Source organism: Notothenia rossii, assembly GCF_949606895.1.
Source record: "Notothenia rossii genome assembly, chromosome: 9".
NCBI classification, from domain to species: Eukaryota; Metazoa; Chordata; class Actinopteri; order Perciformes; family Nototheniidae; genus Notothenia; species Notothenia rossii.
Window position 1 is genome coordinate 75,861,241 of NC_136907.1, and position 20,494 is coordinate 75,881,734.

A 20,494-nucleotide genomic window follows, 5' to 3' on the forward strand; every position below is an offset into this window, starting at 1 on the left:
GGAAAGAAAGGCCAAATTAATGGGCTGTGATTTTAGTATTTTTAAGCAGCGGTAAATAATTTGTACGGCCCTCGGAGGATGTTGAAAAAATTGAAATGGCCCTTGAGAGGAAAAAGGTTCCCCACCCCTGCTTTAAAGCAACACTTGCCTATCACAGTTGAATTAATGTAAGAACAACTTCCTGTTTTGTCTCGGAATCTCAGAAAAAGTCGAGATTTTCAAGAAAACTAGCGTTGACATGATTATTTTTGGTATACTTCAAGCTGTAGCGAGATCCATTACACTGTTTGAAGGTATCGTTTGTCTTCAAGGGATCAATAGTTATTTAACCATTAGCTTTTCTTCCATGGAATGAATAGCTCTATCTTACTAAATCTGCTTAAATCACAAAGACACATTTGATATCTTAATGCAGTTAAATGCTTCTATTTCATAATGCATTTTTAAATCATACAAAACAAAGCATGCATTTTTTCCAGCCCAACGCAATAAGATAAAAGGCCCTGCTTCCACTTTGCTCCTCTGGCCAAAGGGTCAAAGATATAAAGATATTAATTTGGCCACTTGAGGTTAATGAAAAGCACTTGCATATAAAGTAGAGCCGGGCAGATAGCAGGGAGGTAAATCAGAGAGCAAGCTCGTTAGCTGCATCAGATATATTAGTGTTCAACAGACCAGCGCTCCGAAGTGTTAGATCAGGTACTTAGTATAAGCAGGCATGAATTTATCCTATATAACCAAGGTACAATGCTCTGGTTCATTAATAGTAACGCATGTGTGAAGAACTTTAAAGCATTAGCTTCAAATTAGAAAGTGAATTTATCGGATCAGGATTTCCCGTGTTTTTGACTTCAGTTAAATCAGAGGTTTGGTGAAAGACTAACGGGAAACATTCAATAGTAGGCAGAATGACAAAATTGAATGTGTAGAGACGAAAAGTAAAGCATTAATATGTGAAGCTCCTAATATACATGTGAAAAAAATACAGTCTGTTTTTGTTTATTTGCGAATCATAGCCTGAAGCTAGTTTTCATCAAGACTTGTGAATTCATGCAGCACACAAGCCGTGTGCTGCATGAATTCACACACACACACACACACACACACACACACACACACACACACACACACACACACACACACACACACACACACACACACACACACACACACACACACACACACACACACACACACACACACACACACACACACACACACACACACACACACACACACACACACACACACACACACACACACACACACACACACACACACACACACACACACACACAAATTCGCTCTACCACCTGAGCCACAGTCTCACTAACTTAACACTTCTCTCTGTGCCGTGTAGAGTAAAAAGAAGGTAGAAAGCAAATCTAAATCAGATGTTAAGCTTTTACTGTGAAGCATCTGTGGGTCCACAACTTATTGTACATTAACATGTTACATTTAGCTAATAATGCATACTTGTTGCTTAAAAAAAAAATTGGTCTCATTCCATATTTCTACATTTTTGCTAGTTTTTTTACTCATATCTGGTGTTTAAACGTAGCATAAACTATTCATTTGAAAAGGTCTTCAGCCCAAAACAAGTATGGAGATATACAGAAAAAATAAAAAATTAAACCCTATCACTTCTCTTATTATAATAGACCCATAATTTCCATGAAACTTATATAAAATGCTCTAAATATGACAATGTTTATGGCTTATAGTTGGATTAACAATGCCACAAAAGGGGTTTCTTTCCATTGTTTTTATCCCACTTATGCTTAAGCATAACCATGACAGTCAAAGGTGTGACACTAAGCCTGAACCCCAACATCTTAAACTTATTAAAACCCTTAAGAAAATAAAATCCAATTCTAACCTTTATCCTTCAAAAACAAATCGTCTTCCCACCAAATGTCAGAGGGTTCAGAGACAAGCATGCACACTACCCCAAAAACTAATTTGACATGCCATGCACCTGGATGGCAAAGTGCGTCACACAGGCAGTAAACTTCCCAGAAGCCCTGCATGAACACAGCAGCCTAATTGACATGCTGAGTGCTGCCTCTCCCTCTTCCCCTCCACAACAGGTGCTTCTCAACCTCTTTCTCTATACTCATTTTCCCTCTCTCTTCCAGCTCAACAATGAAAAGCTATTCTCTCTTGCTTGTTATTTGACAGCTGTCCTCTGAATAGATGGGTGCGTGCACGCTCACGCCTGGCAATTATTGTGCACGGCTAATGAATTCAATCATCGAGGCTCGGTGTCAGCATGTCATTAGCTCCCTTTGTTTGCCGGGAGAGAAATGGAATTGCTCTGCGTTGAACGGAGAAGGGAGAAAGAGGGGGGGGTGGAGGGAGAGGGGGAGAGGAGGAGAAGGGCAAAATGAGGATGTGAAAGGGATGGGAAAGAAGGAAGGAAAAGCAAGCAGGAAGAGCTGCGTTTTCAAGAGAAATAAATGCTACCTGGAACACATTTCAAAACAAAGGAGGGAGGGAGAATGTCACATTAGGCTCAACTGCAAGGGATGTCCTGAGGAATAATAACATGTAAGACAACAGCAATTTAATTATTTTGGAACCTTGAGGCCACTTCATTAGCTTGGAATGTAATTAATGTGGCTAATTAAAATGAAACCGTTTATGCTTAGTCAACAGCAGTCCTAAATAAAAGCTGTAAAAACAGTCGATTTCTGTTTAAAAATACAATCAGTGCACTAGCCTTCTCATTGGTTAGCTTGTTAGTTGTAGATTGATGGCTCGCAGCATGAAGTTAAACTTGAATCATTATTTAAAGCATGTTATCTTAAAGCAGCTAATCTGATCAGTCTGTGATGCTAACGTAGCTATAGCTCAAGCCGCTGAAGCTAACATCTGTATCAAGTTGAAATGAAAAAAGACAAAATGTGAGATAAATTAGCCGTCAGTTAGGTAACCGACAGTTAGCGGATAGTTAGCACGTAGCATTAGCCAAAACGTATATCAATATTTTACCCTAAAAAAAAAAGGTGTAGCCGCTAATGTTATTGGTATGTGATGCTAACGTAGTTTAAGTTTAAACCGCTGATCTGACATCTGTACAAGTGGTGATTATAGCTAGTCACATTGAGTTGCTAATCGCAGACAGGTAGTTAGCAGTTAGCTTGGTTCTTAGCAAACAAGACAAACATGTATTGTAAAGCTAACAGTAGTTATAATGTTCCAGGCGTATCACATTAAAAACAACTAAATAAGCAACTGATATCTGCAGTTTGTGGTCATACTTTAATAAAAAAGTACCTTGTTTTCATATGTATAGAGACCAAAGCTGGCTTGGAGATTAATTAATGAATAATATATGGCGCAGAAAAATCTAAATGAGATATTTTCTTACAAAAAGGTAGCCTTCTTTTTAAAAGGACCTAATTATAATAGAAAAAGCCGGAAAATACAAAAAATAAAACTCAGGCAGAGGAGGGAGAAAAGAAAGCTCAGAGTGATGGGCTCGAGAGGAGGGTGAAAAGTCGAGGAGCCGGAAAGAAAAGGGTGAAAAGAATGAGAGAGTGCCAGCATGACAATGACAGAGCGAGCGAGTGTGAATGAAAGGCTGACAGAAAGGGATGAATCCGTGTGGAACACAAAAGGAGACAGACGCTGCCACCTCTCTCCGTCTCTCCACCTTTTTTCACCTGTCTCTTTATACTTCTCTTATAAAAAAAAAATCATCTTCCAATGCTCATTTAATTTGTTCCCATCCCCTGTCTATTACCCCCATGTTCTCTCTCTAACTTCCTCAGTCTCCTCCTTTAAGAGAGGGAGGCAGTGAAGGGTGTAATTGGTCGAGGGAAGTCAGGCGTGAGCTTTGTTGGCTGCTTACTGTAAACTATCTATTTTTATTTATTCTTCCTCTCCCTATCCCTCCCTAACTGTATATCAATACATTTACCACTCCCATTCTCCCCCTTACCTTCCTCCTTATCCCTCTCACCCCTTTCGACCAAAAGTAAAAAAGCTGTCTCGCTCGTCCTCATCTTTTCCTCTTATATTTTCTTTGTTCTCCTTTTTTCCCTCGATTCCCGGCTCAGATATTTCTCTCTCTCTCTCTCCCTTTCTGACACGTCTCACTGTAGCTCCATGCGGATAGGCCATGCATAGCAAATACCTGTGGCACAGCATGGAGGAAGAGAGGACGGCAGGTGTGTGAGAAAGTGAATTCCTATCTAATAACATACATATATGTATTCAAACGAGACTTTATTAATTTTTGTATTTCATGTGACTTAAGCAGGCTTAACGTCACTGCAACGCATCAGGCAAATATTAAGATATGTGGCGTCCATCTTTATCTTTAGGTAACGCAGTGTTTCCCATACATTGATTTATGTGTGGTCTAATGGATAGTGAGGTGGGCTGATGATCGGAAGGTTGCGAGTTCAAATCCCGCCTGGACCACCACCACAAGTGTGCCCTTGAGTAAGGCCCTTAGCCCTCAGCTACTCCAGGGAGACTGTCCCTGTAAGTCGCTTTGGAATACGGCATCTGCCTAAATTGTAAATGATATTTTTGGGAGAATAAACTCCACAGATCCTCAACTCCGGTGTGTCTCACTCATTAACAACGCAACACAGAGCAACAAGAACGTTGTCTACAGTAGCCATTAACTCGCATGTATTTTGTTATTTCAGGGGGGGTGGATGCTTGGGCCACCCGAATAGGTTAAGGGGTCTTTGGCTTTTCTTGCCGGGGGGGGTTGCGGTGCGGTGCCCCCACAAATAGAATCAAATTCTGTGGGAAACACTGAAAGCCTATGTTTTTGGAGTTTAGTTATGACTAGCCATATCAGACACATTGTAAAAGAAGTGATGAGGAAAAATAACAACAGGTTTTTAATCGTGTTAAGACCACCAGACTAATACATTTAGCCTGAAGTGTAATGTAAAGCTTATTAAAATGGACTAACAACAGCACAGAAATCAGGAAATGTATTATAAGAACTGTTACAGGATTTGTATTTTGAAAAGTTTTTTTTATTTTTATTTTTTATTATATTTTTTATTATATTATTACTTAGTACTTTTTTTTAACAGATGTAACATTAAGCTGTCTGTGGCTCTTTCCTGCTGTAACGATGCACATGTCCCCTCTGTGGGACTAATAAAGGTATTCTGATAACTCAAAAACATGAATGATCGTGAAGCAGATTTGTTTTCATTTTCAAATATTCTGTGAGTAGTGCAAACTGCTAAATGAAAGTGTTTACGTGTAACCATCAATAGTCCTAAACAGAAGCTGTAAAATATATATATAGTTTCATTTTGCTGTTGAAAAAGACAAACAGAGAAGTAGCCTACTTGGTGGTTAGCTTGGTAGCACAACAGTATTTAAAATATTCAAGGTAATCTGTTATCACTGTTTTAAGCTTGAGCTTGTCTTATCAGGCTGTGAAGCTAAGGTAACTTTAGCTCAAGCCGCTAAAGTTACAAACTAACGTGTGTATCGTTACAGGCTCCATTCGGTATTTAGAATTTCCACTAGAAAGAAACACCACTCGTTTTGATGTTTGAAGAGCTACACAGCTTTCTGACTTTCAACAAGAGTAGAGAGTGGTGATTCCAGCTAGTCAAATTGTGTAGCTAACCGCAGACTGTAGTTAGCAGTTAGCTTGATAGTTGATTAGCATTACACACTGTTGATTGAAAATAAACAGTAGTCATTTCCAGGTTAATTTCCCCTTTAGGCATGTTTGACTAAATGTCAAACATGTCAAGTTAGTTAGACAAGCAGACCCAAGACACTAGGTGAACATGTCTCTGTTGTCTGTGTGAAATGACATTATTTGTTTCCTCTGAGACTTTTAAACAAACCTCAATGTTATAAGACAAGTGTTGGTGGTCCAGGTTGTTCATGTTTGTTTCCAGTCCAACAATCTATCACAAATACGTGCACAAAAACACAGCATGGTCCCTCCCTTAAATATCATCCTCGATACACTGCGTATGTGATAGCTAGCATCCTGTAAACTGCCAACACACACCATGGACAAATGACGACCATAGCATACAGGGGAAGTATCGATTGATATACACACTCTCACTTGTTGTCCCAAACTAATAAGCTGCCCTCTCTTTAGAGCTGCACAACCCACTGAAAAACATTTATAACCTCATCCAACCCCGAGCAATTACACCAGCAGCTGCTCCAAGTCGCTCCACGTATGTGTGCGCTAGTGTGTGAGTACACTTAAGTGTGAGTGTGTAGTCGTGTATGTGCATCGGAGGTGTGTGAAGTGAGCCCATATGGCTAATGTGTAAAAGGACTTGGTGTATGTTTCCGTGTACTGCCAGTGTGTGTGTAGTGTGCTGTATGTATGGGTGGCTGTAATGTGTGTGTGTGTGTGTGTGTGTGTGTGTGTGTGTGTGTGTGTGTGTGTGTGTGTGTGTGTGTGTGTGTGTGGGCCAGGTGGCAGTTTGAAACATCACTTTAATTAAGCCGCAGAGCCTGTTCTGTGGTGGATCGGCCTCTCTGATTGACTCGTCGGTGTCACCATGAGGCCGCCGCACAACACAGAAAAATATATCGAGCCCGGTGCCAAGCATTAATCACTGTGTCTCGCCTATTGTGCTAATAATAATATAAAGTTGTGAAACTCTTATAATAACTCTTTGTTACAAGCTCTATGCAGACACAGCAGAGGTGTTAGGACCCTTTACTTAGGTAAAAGCAACAGTTACTACACTATAAAAGCACTCAATCAGAAGTAATATTGTTACTTGGAAAACATTTCAGAAGTTTAAGAAGGAAAAAATGATCCATAATATTTAATTATTTACAAAGGTTTTATAGTATAATTGGGTTATTCTAAATGATGCATTAACATGTTCTTAATGTTGTAGCTGGTCGAGTTCTAGCTACTATAAATGCTGTTAAATTATTTAAAATAATATAAGATATTATTTTAAGCCAAATCGTTAGACCATGCGATTTAAAAACAAACAAACAAAAAAACCAGTTGCAATATATTTTTATAATAAATCTGATAATTAAAATGTCCCTTAATTAAGAATATAATTAAATCTACAATTAAGGTAAGGGATACATAACGCAAAATGGGCTTCTGCATATAGGTTTAATAAAATACCAACGTAGCCATTAGTAGATAATCTGCGTATCATTCAATTATAATATCAAATCAAGTAGCTTATTATTATCCTTAGATAAACAAGCCCTTCTGCTGCACTGTGCCGTCTTATCAGTTATGGTATATATAATATTTATGTTGTATCATGAACAGCCAACACATGTTCCGCTATGCTGAACCCTATATCATGTCATCAAGGAAGCCTTCATCATTACACGACGACGACGACGTGCTAACAGATTGCCGTTTCATAACAGCTTTGTGTGCAGAGAGGAAACATGCACGTGTGATAGATAGCATCTCGGCACGGAGCTGCTGCAGCATTACCGCCACTGCCGCTGATGGCTTTTCAATATAGCATCGCAGTAATTTTCCATAAGCCTGTGTGACTAATAGCGTAAACAATGGAGCCCAATGTTCAGGTTATGGGCCCATTATGGAACTATCAGGGCAGGCATGTAAAGACGGATGCCTTTGATCAGTGCTCTGTGGTAAAAGCCAGGAGCAGGGGAGAGGATTTGTGTCTTTAAGTGTGTCTTAAGTGTGTGTGAGAAAGAGACAGGAAGACAGTTGAGGTAGGTAACAAAGACATACAATGAAAAATAAAGGGGTGAGAAAGAGACCCAGCGAAGTGTTTTGTTTCTACAGACCATTGGAGAAGCAATGCGTTGGGTAAATGACTCCCAGTCTATTTGTGAAGCCACCCAAAGTATCTCATTTGCCTCTAATGTGTTTTCCCTATACAGCGTAATGGCCCCAGCTGGTGATGTCATGCAGCAGTTACCTCAATCAGCCAATGGGGTTTCACTGCTGTCGCCGGCTGCCTCGGATGCTGAAGGGAGAAATCAAAGTCAACAAGTTAGAGATAAGGGCCACTCTAGAAGTTGATACAAGAATATGATGAGGCAACAAAATACAGAGTAAGGTGGCCTTATATATAACATGGACATTTAAGGATGCAAATGTAAAGGCTGAGGGGTTGAACAAAGCATACATGCAACTAAGAATGAGCACATTTGATAATACATTAAGTAGATATTAGTTCTGTTCAACAGCAGCTGCAAAATGTATCGAAACGTTATTGAAATCACAATAAATAAATAATATTAAAATCGCAGGAAGCACCATATTCGAAAAAATGATTAATATGTGTTGAAATACCATCTAAATAAAAGTATTAGCGAGCAGCAGAGTCCATTAACTTGTTTGTTTGCTTCTGGAAATTAGTGACATCACTAGGTAACACTTTCACTTCTATTGGCTAGTGCTCCAACCCATTGTGCGTGATAGGCTAAGGAACGGGACATCTCTGTTGTTGACCAATCACAACAGAGCCGGCGAGCTAACCTGAACATCAGCAGGAGAGGACTCTTTAACGTAGAGACACTACATACTGATATACACCTGAACATCAGCAGGAGAGGACTCTTTAAAGTAGAGACACTACATACTGATATACACCTGAACATCAGCAGGAGAGGACTCTTTAAAGTAGAGACACTACATACTGATATACACCTGAACATCAGCAGGAGAGGACTCTTTAAAGTAGAGACACTACATACTGATATACACCTGAACATCAGCAGGAGAGGACTCTTTAAAGTAGAGACACTACATACTGATATACACCTGAACATCAGCAGAAGAGGACTCTTTAAAGTAGAGACACTACATACTGATATACACCTGAACATCAACAGGAGAGGACTCTTTAAAGTAGAGACACTACATACTGATATACACCTGAACATCAGCAGGAGAGGACTCTTTAAAGTGGAGACACTACATACTGATATACACCTGAACATCAGCAGGAGAGGACTCTTTAAAGTAGAGACACTACATACTGATATACACCTGAACATCAGCAGGAGAGGACTCTTTAAAGTGGAGACACTACATACTGATATACACCTGAACATCAGCAGGAGAGGACTCTTTAAAGTGGAGACATAAGAATAATGCTGCAACAATGATTACGTTTGTCTACATCGTAACACCAGTAATCAAAATATTAGTTATTTTTTTCAATCATAACACGGACTGAGGGGAAGATGTTTGTATATTATTTTAAACACAACAAGCGATGACAGCCTCTAGTCTAGTGGATTACTGCTCGTAAAAAGTGAGTGATTTTTGGGTCATTGGACCAATTTCCAGAAGTGAGTGCTTTTTCCACTCCACTTGTTGTGTTTTGTCGACAGAGCTCTCTCTCTCAGGATGAGTCATGCCATGCTAACCTCAACACCCAGCAAACCTGAGCTCTAAAAGCTGTCCACAGAATACATTCTGCTTTTTTATCTGATTAATTGCACTTTTCATAACTGCACAAAGAGAGGAGGAATAAAAGGAATAAAGCCACTATTGTACCAAAAACATCAGATATTCTTAAGCTCCATTGAGCCGCACATGTAGCCTTGACTGTTTTCTTCCTCAACATCATCTCTCTCTTTTGCACACAGATAATTCACTACTAGCGATAATATGAGTCATGAATGCAGTTCTGTGTATTGTGTGAATTACACAATATGTGGGTTTTTATTTATCCATGTCTCTTTGTATGGTGTTACTATGCAAGTTGACATGATTGAGTATGCCTCTGCACAAATGTTGCCTAGTAACATTACAGCAGTGGCGAACCGTCAGGGCCTTCAAGGTACTCAGAGAATACCCTGGAACACTCAGATAAAACAAACACAAAATCGATTTAATTATATAAATAAAATGTATAAAAAATGAATACATGAGAATGGTATCTGTGTTGTTGATCTGTAATATTACAGTGTTACGTTGATTTGTTTGTCCTTCTCGGACCATGCACTACGCATTTCAGTGGTTTTGTGTTAGAAAAGATAGCAACCAATCAGATCTGTTTCTGGGTCTCTGGGTAGAATATCCTTCAACCAAGGTATTCTACATCCTTGATAGAACGCCCTGGCCGTTGCACTGAATGAGAGCGTACGTTTGGATTGACAGTTTGATCGACCAATCATATATTGATTTGTAGCCAATGGGCGTGTTCTTTCAGAGTTTCCCTTGGTTCCAGGGTCCTCTAGAAGGCCCGGTAGTTCACTGGCTCGAGACAGAGGGATGAATGCGACGAAGCAATTTATGCCGTTTTATTGTTTTTAACGTTGAAATGACAAGCGCAACAGGTGGAGATTAAGTTGTTGCGGAATTGTCGTGAGTACCCTTTAAAGACGACAATTCAGTGAAAAGACGGACATTATAATGCCGCGGAGGGGGGGGGGGGGGGGGGGGTGTGTCTAAGGTCCAGTTGTGATAGACACGGTTCGCCACTGCATTACAGTGTATTGAACTTAACCAGTTGAGCCCCGAGCCTGTTTTTCAGGCCTCAGGCTCGAAAATGACATTCCCAGAACAATTGACTATATCTTCACTTCTAAAAGGGGTAAATTAATGATTGCATATTTCTCTAGGGCATAAACATTGATAGTATACCTACACTGTGGCATAATAGTCACGCCAAGATGAGGTTAACCTAATTCTCTACTCAATCTATTCCCCAAAAGTAAATGTCTCGTGCTAAAACTTTAATTCGTGGAATAGACAATTATGTAAATAACATGACAACAGAAGCTATTTATCAAACAACATTGGCCAACTTCTGCTGGTTTGAGTTATCCCAATGTAAGGATTTCAGTTTTTTCTCTGATTTATATCATTAGAAATTGAGTACTCTGATTGTTGCACTGTTTCTGGACACTAAACAATCTTTAAATGATTTTAAATAACATTTGACGATTTTCAACACTGTCTGATGAACTTTAAACCAATCGATTAATCCGGAAGAAAGCGAGAAACACATACTGGAATTGTTCAGTTTAGTTGTTCCTCTCCCCCTCCAATCATCGCTTCGTCTACTGGAAATGCATCTGTTACTTTAAAAACGGATGCTTGTCCATTAAAATGTTCTGCAGGATCCACGCCCTGCACCTAAAGCTGCTCCATCACGCTGCCTCGGCTCTTGTTGTTGTTGGCGGCGAGATGTTTAAAATGAGGCGCCTGACAACAGATAACATCTGAAAGGCACTGAATCCATTATGGCGGTTGATGTTCCAGGAAAGGGTGAGGGGGAGAGAGACTAGTCTGGAGGTTTGGAGTTAGAAAGGGCAGGAAAGGAGGGAGGTGAGAGGAGACAAAATGGGGGAGACAGGAGACGCCGTTTCCTCAATCTGTCTGTCTCTCAGCACTGGGGTTGCATTGATTTTTAAGAAGGTCCACAATAAGAGAAATATAAAGTTTTGCTTTTAATTCTTTGGAGAGGAAATATTCTGGAACTTTCCAGAGTCCTATTTGTATTTAGTGCCTTTACTGAGACATGTTTCCATGATTTAATGTTCCAAAAGCTCTATAGGTGTCTCATACTGCTGCTTAGAGATTTCCCGCCTCTTAGCCTATCACGTACAATGTGTAATGAGTGTTACATAGTGATGTCACTTTGTTCCTGAAGTAAACAAAGGAGTCTAACGGAGGCATCTAGGAAAGGGAAACACTGAAGCACAATAGGGCCTTCATCAATATGTTTACGTCTAGTGTAGTTGTGCTTTAATTGTGATTGGCTTCATCAGTTTCAGACGTTATTAACAGAAACAGACACTTAGCAGGTGATCCAAACAAAAAGCTGATATTTCCATTACAATACTTAAAAATAAACAAAAAGGGAGTAAAAGACAAAACCAATTTCTGGGCAAGTCTTTCAAAACACTCAAAACTCAAATGATCAGAATGTAGCTTTTGATGCCAACGCCACAATGCTGCCAACGGTGGCACGCCAACAACTAATGTAACATTAACCACAGTGTTGGCGCCTCTCGGTAACAAAGCGGAGTCTTTCTCCACTTCTTTTTTAGGCAGATGGAGCGATGCATGCTTCATGTCTGAACGTGTGTGTGCACATGTGAGAAGAGCCAGCTGCAGTCGCATTAATCCACGACATCGCTGCCATAACGTTCCTCGATTATGAGGATAATTCACACAGCTGGAAGGCACGACCGCCAATCAAATTAGCCGGCCAATTACACTTCTAGCGTGCCGCGCGAAAAACGCAACCGATTACCTGCACTTGTCCAGATGTGAGCTGAAGGTAGAGCCAGATGTGAAGACGTGAAGTCTGCGGTTGGTAAATTACAACTCAACTTCGGTATGTAAACGGGCAGTTATGGAAATGTGAACGGACCTTTTAATATCAGCAGTAAAGACGGATGAGATTTTAACAGCTGCTTTGTGAAGAGTAACGCTCAGGAGTGTACAGTTAGCGCTGAGATCATTCTACACAGGAAGTAGAACCTCTGATTGAAACTGCATCTGTTTTCTTCCTGACACGCAGAGGGTCAAAGGTGATTTGGAGGAAGGGATTGTCAGTGATTATTGTTGAGGAGACATGGGAAGATATCTGGAATTATGCCAGAACGATATCCATATGTTCCAGAACAAAAGTTGAGTGTCATACACAGGATATATACGGTAAATCCCCCTCATCAGAGGAACTGTTTTAACCCCTCATTTACCCCCATATGTCCAAGAGCCTCCGTGCTGTAAACTGCCGAAACACTGGTCAAAAGGTTCACAGCAGACAGACCTGCTGTCTTTGACTTTTAGGAAGAAATGTAACTTCTGCTGCTGAAGATTATATAATGACCTTCATTTTGCTGCTAGGATAAATATATTACTTGATGGACTAGTGAAAAGGGCTCATCTCTTAAGTTGTATTTGAGTTGGTTCCTTTTGAATATCTTACACGTATTCTACATCTCAAATCTGACCAGTTCTATAACATCTTGCAACCTTACTTCAATTTCTGTGGGCCTGATTTGTCAGCTTTGATTTTAAAAGGAACCTCCTGAACTGAATCTCCTGCTACCTCCTGTGCATTTAAAAAAAAAAAAAAAACTTTGTTCACAATGTGTAATGAGTGTTACATAGTGATGTCACTTTGTTCACAATGTGTAATGAGTGTTACATAGTGATGTCACTTTGTTCACAATGTGTAATGAGTGTTACATAGTGATGTCACTTTGTTCACAATGTGTAATGAGTGTTACATAGTGATGTCACTTTGTTCACAATGTGTAATGAGTGTTACATAGTGATGTCACTTTGTTCACAATGTGTAATGAGTGTTACATAGTGATGTCACTTTGTTCACAATGTGTAATGAGTGTTACATAGTGATGTCACTTTGTTCACAATGTGTAATGAGTGTTACATAGTGATGTCACTTTGTTCACTGTAGTGACTACTACTCGACCACGCTGTCCACTATGTCTAAGCCAATCACATCACTACCTTCCCTTGACGTCACACAGATCTCGCGAGCAGTTACGATATTTTGCGAGACTTCGTGAGTTCAGTAATGGCCGCCATATCAGAAGCTGACACGATGTTTTTCGTCCTTTCTGAGTGCAAATTTCTCGATCTATGGAAGGTTTTAGATGGTTTCGAACAAAAAGGAGAATATACGTAAGTGCTAGTTTTTTTACGAGTCCAAGTACCGGTTCCCGACGTTCCGGTTTTAACCGGACTTGAACCAAAACTGTTTACAAGTCCAGTACCGGTTCGGCGTACCGGTACGCAGCACTAACTGCCACTACAGGGCACAATCCAAACAATAGGACTTTGGAGCATTGACTGAGAACAATGATGAAGTGTGTGTGACAGATTCAATTAAAAGTCTTGGCCAAGGAGAAAAACAAGTGAATTCAAGAGTACTGTCACATTGTAAGCCACCATGTTTGCTAAAGCACAGCCATTATCCATCCTTATGTATCCTTTCATTTTTGATGGATCCACAAATCCTCTTCTTAAAAAGCTGTATTGTCACTGTCTCTGACTTTCCATCTCCTCCACCTAGCAGAGAGCACTGTCTTAACTCTAATCAGTTATACGTTTATGTGACTTTAGATGGAAAAGATATGTGTAAAGATTCAGGTTACAATGTTTTAACAAGGATGCATATGCCATTTAATAATGTATGTATGTGTATTTGTTCTTAAATGTCTTGTTTTTATTTTGTAAAGTACTTTGAATCGCCACGTGCTGAAAATTGCCTTGCCTAAATAATGACTTCACTAGGAGTGTTTATCGACATTCAATCAGATTTTGCTGGCATGATATATTAGGCTATACAAAGGCAAATGTCTCGATTATAGCTCGTGAGTCAAAGATTATTTTCACTGACTGCAGTTTTCCCCTAAAAAAAGTCAAACAGAAACTAAACGACTGTTTGTAATTCACCTCACATGTGAGAGCGAGGCTGCGGCACAACGGCCAGACTGACAACCTTATCCACAGCCGAGAAATAAAGCGAACTCCCCTGTGTTTCCATCTTCTCTGAGAGAGTGATGGAGTGAATTATTCTGCAGCTCCAACAGTCCATACTGATGAACCGTGAAATTGTGATTTGTTGGAGCACCTCTGGATGGAGATTGAAATTAGTGTTTCTGACTAACAAGTATATGCACCACACGTGACCGGCACTTTAATAGACCAGCTACTAGTTGATTCCCTAAATGCATGCACAAACTTTCGATTAAATCCCAACCGAGTCATGATCAAATCGGTGTTTCTAGATGCAGAGATGAATAACATCCAGACTAAGTTTCCGCTCACTTAAGGAGTAGGAGCTGTTAAGAAGGAGGAAGTGGATTAAATTGCAGGGTGAAGTCTTACCAAATCTCTGGGGCTCTGCATCTGCGGCTCAGCGTTCTAGAGGATGAAGAAGAAACCAAATTATTCAAGCAAACATATTTATTGACTGGAACAAGTGAACATTAAAGGGGCAATATTAAACTCATGTTCAGGTGTATATCAGTATGTAGTGTCTCTACTTTAAAGAGTCCTCTCCTGCTGATGTTCAGGTGTATATCATTATGTAGTGTCTCTACTTTAAAGAGTCCTCTCCTGCTGATTTTCAGGTGTATATCAGTATGTAGTGTCTCTACTTTAAAGAGTCCTCTCCTGCTGATGTTCAGGTGTATATCAGTATGTAGTGTCTCTACTTTAAAGAGTCCTCTCCTGCTGATGTTCAGGTGTATATCAGTATGTAGTGTCTCTACTTTAAAGAGTCCTCTCCTGCTGATGTTCAGGTGTATATCAGTATGTAGTGTCTCTACTTTAAAGAGTCCTCTCCTGCTGATGTTCAGGTGTATATCAGTATGTAGTGTCTCTACTTTAAAGAGTCCTCTCCTGCTGATGTTCAGGTGTATATCAGTATGTAGTGTCTCTACTTTAAAGAGTCCTCTCCTGCTGATGTTCAGGTGTATATCAGTATGTAGTGTCTCTACTTTAAAGAGTCCTCTCCTGCTGATGTTCAGGTGTATATCAGTATGTAGTGTCTCTACTGGGACATGTCTCAATGCTTTAATGTTCAAAAAGCTCTTTATCTTTCTCATACTGCCTGTGCTGCAGCGCCTCTTTTCACCCTCTGTCTGAAACCAGAGCCCAGTCTGCTCTGATTGACTGGCTGGTCGGCTCTGTTGTGATTGGTCAACCATTTAGAGATGTCCCGCCCCTTTTGTTTGTCTATCACGTACAGTATAGTATGTTGGAGCGCTAGCCAACAGAAGCGTGAGTGTTACATTGTGATGACACTTTGTTACAAAAGTCAAAACAGGAGTCCAATGGAGGCGTTTCAGGGGAACTTTGTGATTTTAGCCTTTGCAGACAATTTACAGGCACGAAAACATTAGGGCTGTCAAGTTAACGCGTTAATAACGCAACACATTTTTAACGCCACTAATTATTTTACCGTGCGTTAAAGGACGTTTGTCCTCGGCCCACCCCGTAGTTTCAGAGATGATGCAGAATGACAACATGACCAATCCCAGCAGACAGATGGGTGGTGGGAAGTGTGCGCTCAGACTTAATATAAACTGTGGGTCAGAAACAACTGTAGTGTTTGCAAGGACAGAAGGACAGTCTCCCACTGAGGACAGACTGTGCCACGCACACTTTAACACTCTCAGTCTGATCTCCTCGCTGAACAGAGACCTCTTCCTGTCCAGCTGCTGTAATCCATGAGAAACTCTCACTTTACACAGAAAGCTTTCGCCAGATGAAAAGCAAAAGAGGTGAACTAATCTATGTTAGCAACAGGCAGGGCACCGTGGACAGCTTTACTCACATATTCATCGATGAAGGAATTGCATGACGGACGCTTTGAACAAGACTTTGTTTACTGAGCTTTGATCTTGAAACATTTGCACTTAGTCTGATATTCCTATATTCAGCATGCCCTGATCAAGGTCGACAAACATACTAGTGATAATCTTTTGAGGCAACTAACTCAAACGTAACTTTGATTTAAAGCTGACGTGTGCGTATATATAATCTTACAAAAATCAACTAAATTAGATCAATCCAGAATTAATAGGCTGGGGTTTTACTTCATAAAATGCATAAATGTGCAATGCATTAATGATAGCTACTAGCTTAGTAATTTAAATGTCCATTGGCAATTCTTAGTAACTAATTTCATGATTAAATGTTATTTGCATGGTTATTATAATCTCAAAAAAGGTGATCAAATAGGAAGTCTAAAAATAGCATATTATCTTTGTAATAGCAATGTTCATAGCAAATATTTAGCCATTACCATTAATGTGGAAAGCTTAATAACACATTTTATCATGATATGTTATTTGCTGGGTTGATACATTTTTAGAAATGTCTTCAAATAGGAAGTCCAGTTTGTGAAATAGCTAAAGAATCAAAGACACAAATGAATATAAGGTCTGTTGTTTTACACCTGCTGCAGTTTCTAGCTGTACCAACAATATAACAGCTGTTGACTTTGTGTTTTTCATTACACTCCATTAGGGTTAATGTATTAAGCTCAGTAGCTGCCATTTTTAATTCAACTAATTGGCCACGGAAAAAACCTATTTTTCTTTTTAAAAAGCGTGTCTTGTCTAACCTTTGTTTTTACTACTTTACAATGTATGTATTGCCATATTTTCATTAAATGACGTGCTAGTTAGTCCGCCCTCTCTCTTAAACCAATAGAAAAAATGCTTAGCCCTGCACAAAGCTTTGGATAAAGACTCTCGCTGCTCATTTTGTTCGCTGGACCTCATCTCCCTCGAGTCACATCTCCCTCTCCCCTCTCCCCTCTGCCCTCTCCCCGGCTTACGACCACAGATCAGATCAATCCTGCTGTCTAACTAGCAGCCATGCAGAGTCAGCTGGACTCAGAAAGCCAGCGCTCTAATCTGAAGATGAGTATCGACCATGGGCACTTCCTCTCATCAAACCAGGCCCATGGCGACAGACAGCCAATAGGGTCTCTGCGTCTCCTGCTGTGATAATTGTCACCAATCAGCCGTTTGATTGACGCTCCTTGCAGGCGAACTGCTGCTTGTGCCTCTAATGATGAGGAGGGTGCTGGGTGAGACCATTTTTTACGACAACAGAGGGGGGTTTTAAGGCTGTTTGGGGCCATAACTCATGGTACAACTCGATGAAGCGTGTGTTAAAGCCAGGAGAGATAGCAGAGAATTATTGACGTGGATGTGGAGTAAACACCAATTTGATTAAAAGCTTGCCAACGCTGAAATAATATATATATATATTATATATATAGGCTTTAATGTTCTGCCACCTTGATTTTGCTTTGACCATTACAACTTAGACGTAGCCATATGTGTGGTTGATCAAACCTGATTTTCTGCAAAGTTAAATTACACATAACATCTGGCATCATGTTAAACACAACCGTAAAGAAAGCAAACAGTTGTAACAAACGCATTAATGTAAGGTGTGCATGAATTACTGAAGCTTAGAGTGACATCTGTCCGGACTGAGTGACAGCAGCAGCAACACAAAGGATGAGTGTAGTTGTTTGTAAGATGTAATGTGGGAGTTGTTTTGGTCCTTATTGATATTCAAGCCAAGTGTGTTTTTCACTCTGCCCTGCGTCTGTCTGTTCATCCCAACATCCATCAATCTGGAGAGGAGGCTCGGAGGAGAAACGCAGCGAGAGATGGAGGAGCAGAGAGAGAGAGAGGGAAACAGAGAGAGAGGAAGGAAGAGGTCGAAAGGGAGGGGGACGGATAAAGAAAGACAGTCGAATGTATGTTTTCTCTCAATTAATTTACAATCAACCAACAGTACCAGCTACCTCTTTACATTGATATGGTCCCTTTAAAAAGCATGATTTACTTATGTGCTATTTTTTTGATTAACTCAATGTGTTTTTCATTATTAATAACATGTGGATACTTAGTTATCTTTTTTATTACGTTTATTGTCTCTCCCTTATAAGAGAGAGAGAGATAGATAAGATAAGATAAGACTTTATTAATCCCGAAGGAAATTGTTGTGCCAGATACAACTGTACACTAACAGTGCAGTAGCCTACAAAGAGTAGCTAATTATCTACAGGAAACACACGGTTACATCGTTAATGTGAATATTAATAGTATTAAGTAGTGCAAAAAAACGTAGTGGCAGATACGTAATTGCACGTTATCATAGCACATTATTAATAATAATAATATTGCCCATAGCAACGAGTGTTTTATCTGCACTATACTTCTGCTTTCCCCGCTGCGGGACAAATAAAGGAATTCTGCTTCTGACCGGTAAGGAGTGAACGTGTGAGGAGATAAAGAGAGAAGATGGAGCTCTACTGGTTTCCTCTGAGGCGACCCACAGCTGGTAATAAGAGAGGAGTGCAGCGACGAGGCGGGACAATCAATCTGCTCGGCTAGCGTGTTGTGTTAGCTGGGAAATCACTGGGGGGATTAACATACTCACTACCAGTGTTGGGGCTAACGCGTTACGGTAACGCAACTACCTTTTGTTGTAACTAATAACGTTACTAGTTACCTATTCCCATTCAGTAACGCCGTTATAGTTACTGTGGTTTAAATGGGTTACACCGCGTTACATTATTTGATGGAACTGAACCGAATCTCCCAGCGGATGTAACTTACAGGTGAATACAGCGATGTCCTCTCACAGCACCATGGAAAAGTGAAAGTAACCAGAGAGGAGTGATGATTGGTTAAGGCGGGGTAACATTTCAGGGTAAGCCAATCAGAGACAGAGTTGGGCGGGTCTTAAGGGGAAAATGCACAGACACACACACACACACACACACACACTTGCTAACCACACACACGCACACACGGCAACGCCCACCACCAGCACACACACACTATGGCAGATGCAGGTATCAGCGAGAGCAGCAGCGCATTTGCAACTTGGAGATATAACCACTACTAACGCGTTAGTCCCAACACTGACTACAAGTACACTACTTAGAACTTGATTGTTGAGGCTACAATAAAGATGCCTGTCAAAATGTCTAAACATATATTTTGTGTTTTATTGTTCTACTACATTTCATAATGATAATTGCTACAATGATGGGGAGTTGTCTTTTCTCTTACTGTGCCACAGAACAACACCAAAACTTGTATTTGTATTGTAATTATTTTTAAAGTAAAGTAACTTGTTACTTTTATAATTTAGCAACTAATAAAGTAACTAGTTACTTTTTTGAGAGCAGTAACTATAACTATTACTAGTTACTTTTTAAACTTGCTCACCACACACACACACACACACACACACACACACACACACACACACACACACACACACACACACACACACACACACACACACACACACACACACACACACACACACACACACACACACACACACACACACACACACACACACACACACACACACACACACACACACAATCTATACCCATCCATCCATTCATGCAGGGACTGTATGTATGTCATGAAGGGATGTGTGTGACGCTGACAAGATGAAGGGTTGAAGGAATGTTCTTAGGAAGGTGGAGGATGATGATAAACGCACCACTTCTCTGGGGAGGAAGGTGTCCTCCTGCCGAAGAACCAGCAGTACCACAGCCCCCCCCATGGGTGTGGCTCGAAGCAGAGACACCACTTCCTCCTGGGTCCGACCATTCAGGTCCACTCCGTTCACCTGCACAGGACACACAGTGACAGGGTTCACATATACACATATATACAGTGGTGTAGTGGTTGTCGGACGCAGGGGATCGCAGTCCCCCCACTTATTTGGAGCCCCCACTTTTGTGAAGCATAATTTTTTTTTAATAGTCTAATAAATATAAAATCATTGCTAGTGTTATCACTATGTGTGTATGTGTTGTAATAATGACGAAAACACAATACATTTCACAGTAATTATAATAAAAACGTAGCTCAAGCAAGCATTTATGCAACTTGATTTGAAGCGTGAGTAGGTGTCCCACTTTGTCCTGGACTGCCCACAAAGCATTTTTATCATTTGTCCCGTGTCCCACAAATTGAGACTATGTCCCGCATTTGAGTGACAGTCGTG

General features: G+C 40.3%; 1 protein-coding gene across 1 annotated transcript in view; it reads right to left on the minus strand.

Annotated features, from left to right (window-relative positions):
- LOC307020228 (partitioning defective 3 homolog) overlaps positions 1 to 20,494 on the minus strand; it is a 338,003-nt gene that overhangs the window by 150,604 nt on the left and 166,905 nt on the right. Inside the window, 3 exon segments of the mRNA XM_079651459.1 lie at positions 7,902 to 7,949; positions 14,813 to 14,848; positions 19,985 to 20,113. Coding sequence (XP_079507585.1) covers positions 7,902 to 7,949; positions 14,813 to 14,848; positions 19,985 to 20,113 — 213 coding nt within the window.